Consider the following 5,659-nt stretch of genomic DNA (forward strand, 5'->3'; position numbering starts at 1 on the left):
GGGTGGGTGGGGGTGGCAGGGGTGGGGAGGCCGGGCACCCAGAGCAAGCGAGGTCCTTCCCCAGGCGGGGAGCCAGGCAGGAGGCAAGCAGAGAGGAGAGCTGAGGCCGACCTGGCCTCGGTCCCAGGCGCCATGGAAGAGCACAGGGTCCCCGAGGAGGAGACTGGGCCGCTGCAGGCTCTGCTGAGAACCAGTGGGTCTGTGGGCGAGGCCGGCCCCTTTGGGCCAAGGCTCCACTCGCATCCGTACAAGAGCAGGTGACCGCACCTTACACGCGGTGCTCCGCAGGCGATGAGGATGAACAGTGCGGTAAAACCGCACTAACCCAGATCATCAGGCCCCCGCTGGCGACTAGATCCAAGTTATCACCACGTGAATCACCTCCATGCAAACCGAGGCTTCCGGCAGGGTTGAAGCGAGTACCGTGAACTTAGACCAGCTCGCGGTCTCAGAAACATGGCCCCCCGCTATCCCTGGGGACCCCCTTTCCATCAGTCCAGAAGGGGCAACCTTCGGTCCACCCCTGAACAAATCATTACAAACCTTAAAGTGGTGGCATTTGAATTAATGGATTTTACTCTATTATCATTATGATTCCATGCTGAGAAGAGCAAAGTGGAAGGCCAATGCGGAGGGGGGTCCTATGAGGAGGGATGAGCTCTCTGCAGTCTGCAGACCCTCGGGCACCCTCAGGGCCGCTGTGAGGCAGGAGCCTGGCAGACAGAACATGCTCACTTGGCCTCAGAGGAGAACCAGACCTCAGCCAGGGTCACACTGTTTCCTCCAACAGAAGGATCCTGGCATCTGACTTCTAGTCCCTTGCTCTCCACCCTGCCCTGGACCCCATCACCTCCCTGCGCTCTGTGCAGCTCCCATCACGTGTATACATACAGCCACAGATATACACAAGATGTGGAAACTTTCTCTCTCGTGAGCAGGAAGCTGTATCTACCCACACAGAATACGTAGTCTGTGCACGGGACCCAACAGCATTCGACTCTCACTGCACACAACTCAGATATGTGTGTTTGTGCACTTCCAAACCCGTACTCTTCCATGGGGACTGATACACGTGTGACCTCACACTCAAATACATTTGCAAACGCTTTCAGAACACACATTTGTGTGTATGTCTGTATCGCAGACCCAGCGGTTAGTCATTTGGCAACTTCGACTTCTAAAACTGTCTGAAAGTCAAAAACTAAACCAGAGCTGTTTCAAGAAAGCCAAATATCTATTGCAACGTGCATGCGGTGAAGCTCTTACAATCATTCACAGACCGGCTCCCTGGAGTCCAGTTACTCTTATTTCTACACACTTCTGAGGAGCTGACCTGCTGGGGGTCTACCCCATGGGAGATCAGAAACAGGGAAGTTAGGGGAGAGAGAGGACTTGGGAGGCCCACTGACAGCTAGAAGAAGGCACAACTGGGGCATAAAAGTCCTTTGTAAAAAGCAGATATAATACCTTTGAAAGCATTACGATCTGGGAGCTATGGTCTATACCAACTAGAGCCCTGGAGGGCACCCCTTCAACGGATCAGGAAAAGAAGGATATTTATAATGATACTAAATGAACAAGAACAAGAAAGATGAATTATGTTAAATAGAACTTCTTTATGAAGGCAGAAATATATATTAGGAATATATAATATTCTAAATATATATTAGGAATATATATATATATTATTCTAAATATATATTAGGAATATATCCATTGAGGGGCGCCTGGGTGGCTCAGTCAGTTAAGTGTCTGCCTTCAGCTCAGGTCATGATCCTGGGGTCCTGGGATCGAGCCCCGCATCGGGCTCCCTGCTCAGTGGGGAACCTGCCTCTCCCTCTTCCTTTGCCCCTCCCCCTGTTCATGCTCTCTCTCTCTTCTCTCAAATAAATAAATACAATCCTAAAAAAAAGGAAATAGTTGAAGTTCACATATATAGTAGCTATGTATCAGACAGGTGCGGTATTAAAATCGTGTGTCCGCAAGTACTACCACATCTGCATGCATAAATCATCAGTCACACCTGCTCTCCCATCCTGCACCTTCATGAGACCTGCTCTCACCCACCCTGCACAGATACATATTTACAAATATTGCAGTGTGTACACTGTGCACAACATACACACAAATGTGTTTCATCACTCCCCAGACTGCAGAACCAGCCAGTCACACATAAATCCGTGCATTCATCAACACTACCTCCATCCTTACACTGCACACTGGCATACACATATATAAACCCCAACAGCTTCCTAAATACCACCCGTACTCATAAATCGTGGTCTCCACACAATGTCCGTAGACATTTTGCAGACATGTACACACATAGTTCTGTATTTGCACTCACACATTCCCTCCACCCACACACTTGAATACACACAAATGCACGTGCCTCTACAAACATCCCCCAACACAGACGCTGCACACGACCTCACGTCTTCCCATATACCTCCTGCTTGAGTCTGCACGCTCTGGGTCTACTGACAAGCATTCCTGAGCACGCCATCCACGCCACACACCCACCCTTGGGCACGGCCTCTCCACCCTGTGCACGCCGTGCTGTCACGAGGGCCCGTGCCCGGCACCCCCATACACACAGTCCCAGGCTTGAACCTATGCCCACGCACGGTCCTCGCGGTCCCTGGCAGAGCTGCAGCTCTGGGAATCTGGACCAGAGGCCAAGGGGCAGTGGGGACCGTGGGCTAAGTCTGAGGTCTGGCCCTGCTATGCCATTTTTTAAATAGTTGGGGTTTTGGCAAAAGCAAAGTGACAGTTTGCTTTCAACACATAGACCATGAAATGTAAGCTGGTGTGTATCGAGAGGGAAATCTGAGAGGCCAGGATGGGTTTTGTTTTCATGGGAACCTTTGGCTGGGAAATGACAGTAGAGAGAGCCAGGGGCTGGGGCGAGGGCAGAGGGAAGTTTTAAAAACAGTGTTGTGTGCGCTAACCCTTGAAACAGGAAGTTGCCTTTTGCCCAGAGCACGAGGAATTTGATCCTTGGAAGATTCGAGTTCATTTTACAGCTAAACTACAGAGAGGTGGGCTAGAGGCCTCTGTGCAGCCAAACTGGTTCTGCTGCCTTTGGCTGCAGGATGGGACTGTCTGAAGCCCATCCCTTCTCTTGTCCTCAACTCCAGCCCAACCGACCGCCTCTCTCTGAAATATCCCCAGCAGTTTCCCTGGCCGCCCATTTAATGTCCATTCGACCTTAACCGCCAGTAGGTTCTTCCTTAAGGCGTAAATTCCCTTTGTTGTAGCCTGAAACCCTCTGGTTTCTAAAAATACCCATATTTCAAATAGCGAGAAAAACCACACACAGACCCTACTTCCACTCCAGCTGTTGCTAGGTCAGCGAGTCCTACAGCTGTTAGCAGCGCCACCACGCCCACATCGGGCCAGCATTTATTGAGCACTTACTAAGTGCCAGGCACTGTGCTAGGCGCTTAGCATGTATTGTTGCCATTCCTCACACCACCAGGCAGGTATTTTGATTTGAATTTTACGGATGAGGCAATGGAGTCCCCGGAAGCCAGAATTCAAACCCCTCTTGATCACCGACACGAAATGCCACCCCTTCCGCCGGGCTCCTGGCCGTAGTCCCGATCTGCTCGTTGCCGGCTCCTCGCCCAGGCTGCTCTAACTGTGGGCCAGCACACCTGTCTCTCCGCCTCCTCCTCTAGCAAAGTCCGTGCAAACCTGGCATCCTTCCTGGGCATCCCTCTGGACTGGCCTTCAGAGCTCTCCCTCTCCCTCTCTGCCCTAACCACCTTTTGTCCTGAGGAGGACGATGTAGTCCGCCCCCTGGCCGGCTTCATGACCTAGGCACTGTCTTTCCTCTATCCTTCACCCTCCCCTTAAGAGAGTCTCTTCCGTTTCTTCCTGATTCCAGTCTCACCTTCCCTGGGGCGAGATCTCTCAGGCTGACTTCAACCTCACGGTGACTGCTCGGGACCCTCTAGCTTTTTTATCAGCGTGAAGTCCGTTCCTCATGCTCATCTTTTCTTAGCGGAAAAGTGGGTTTGGGTCACCAGGCAGGGTGGTGACTGCCTCGCCCTCAACTCTGGCTACCTGCCCCACCTTCACCTTCCTATCCGCACGCAGCCAGAATGGGAAGTGAGAGGGTGCCCTGCAGTGCCTGGCCCCACTCCACGACTGGTAATACTTTTATCCTTCCCAACCAAGCTCAGGGATCGCCTTTTTGCCGTGCCTTTCCTTAAGCTGCCCAGGGAGGGTGATGCCCTGGCTGCCTGCATGGCCTCTGGCCATTCCTCCATTCCTCCACAGAGCGGCTATAGGAGGGTCATCCCAGCTCTGAGCTCCCGGATGCAACTCGGGCCCGTCTGCACCCTGCTGAGCCTAGCACAGTACCTGGTGCTCAGTAAGTGCTCATCCTGACCTTGAGGAAAGTCTCCCTGGCCCTGTACCTCTCTGTCCCTAGCCCCGTCGCAGCACTGAGCTTCCTCCCCTGCACCTGGTCAGCCAGTCTCCCTGGAGGAGCGAGGCCCGGCCCCTCTCACCAGACAGCATGCGGCCCCTGCGGGAGGCCTCGGTCGCCAGGGCACAGGAGATTTCAATCCGCTTCTCCTGCTCCTGCAGCTGGCTCTCTGAGTCCTGGGGCACGTCCACAAGGTCCCCCTCGCCGATGGGCACCACGTTCTGCATACTGAAGAGGCACAGACACACAGACATGGAGTGGGGGGACAGGATGGTCCAATTGGCTTGGGGGGGGGCCTGTGGACTGAGGTTGGCAGGGTGGCCAGAGGCCTGTGAGTGGGCAGGCTCTGGTTCCCAGCAAGGCTGTCCCCAGGGGGGAGTGGGACCCTGGCAACACACATTTTGGGACCCCCTACTGCAATGTCTTAAAATGAATGAGAAGGTTCAAGGGACCATTTAGGGCAGCCTTGATGAGGAAGAGAAGTCACCAGAGGGCAACCCCTCAGTTTGTCTTGATGACAGCATGCGCCTGCACGCAGCAGGTCTTTTTGGCACACAGTGACAGCATCTTTGCCCTGGCCGCAGGGCTGGGCCTGGTCCGCTGCCTTGAGCCACTGCCTCCGTCTGCCCTCCGCTGGGGAGCCTCAGGGCTCCCACTGGCCTGGGTCGGGGTGCTGGATTCAGGGGCACTGGTGCCCCACGTGCCAGGGTGGGCAGAGGATGTTGAGGTTCACCCAGGCACATTACCTGGACTTGGCAATGAGTGTCTTGATCCTCTCCACCTTCTTCTGCTTCTCCTTCAACTCCTCGGGGCTCAGGGGAGTATCAGGCTCCAGGTCAATGTACCGTTCGGGGATGAGGACTTTGTCTGGTGTGGAGAGCTGGGGAGGGACCTAGGTCACCACCTCCGTTCCCTCCCCTCCCCACGCCCCGCCCCCCGGCTTTCTCCCCCTCTGCCCTCCTGGACTTCACTCACTTCCTTACTGATGTCCACATCATAGTGCTGGGGCTCCAGTTCCATTTTGCGAAGCCGGGCAATTTCTTCCCTCGGCGTCTCGTAGGCCTGCCCACCAGGCTCCTCTGCCCGCAGGGCTGCCTCCAGGTTGGAGATGTCCACCTCGTGGATGCTACGGTGACGGCGCACCTAGGGGACAGCAGCACCGTGACCACACAGGGACTCTGTCCCCTGCCACCCGTGCCTCCAGGCAGCCCTGAGCAGGCG

General features: G+C 54.6%; 1 protein-coding gene across 18 annotated transcripts in view; it reads right to left on the minus strand.

Annotated features, from left to right (window-relative positions):
* Positions 1–5,659, minus strand: part of PLEKHA6 (pleckstrin homology domain containing A6) — a 139,502-nt gene that overhangs the window by 4,545 nt on the left and 129,298 nt on the right. For 17 of the 18 annotated variants that reach the window (XM_081825043.1, XM_081825040.1, XM_081825055.1 and 14 more), the window contains 3 exons: positions 5,414–5,581; positions 5,185–5,318; positions 554–4,666 (listed from right to left, as the gene is read on the minus strand). In XM_081825043.1, coding sequence (XP_081681169.1) covers positions 4,438–4,666; positions 5,185–5,318; positions 5,414–5,581 — 531 coding nt within the window. In that variant the 3' untranslated portion in view covers positions 554–4,437. Of the gene's footprint in view, positions 1–553; positions 4,667–5,184; positions 5,319–5,413; positions 5,582–5,659 lie in introns of those variants that run through there. The other variant, XM_081825041.1, reaches the window with a different exon arrangement.

Source organism: Leptonychotes weddellii, chromosome 6, assembly GCF_054177405.1.
Source record: "Leptonychotes weddellii isolate Sample4059 chromosome 6, ASM5417740v2, whole genome shotgun sequence".
NCBI lineage: Eukaryota > Metazoa > Chordata > Mammalia > Carnivora > Phocidae > Leptonychotes > Leptonychotes weddellii.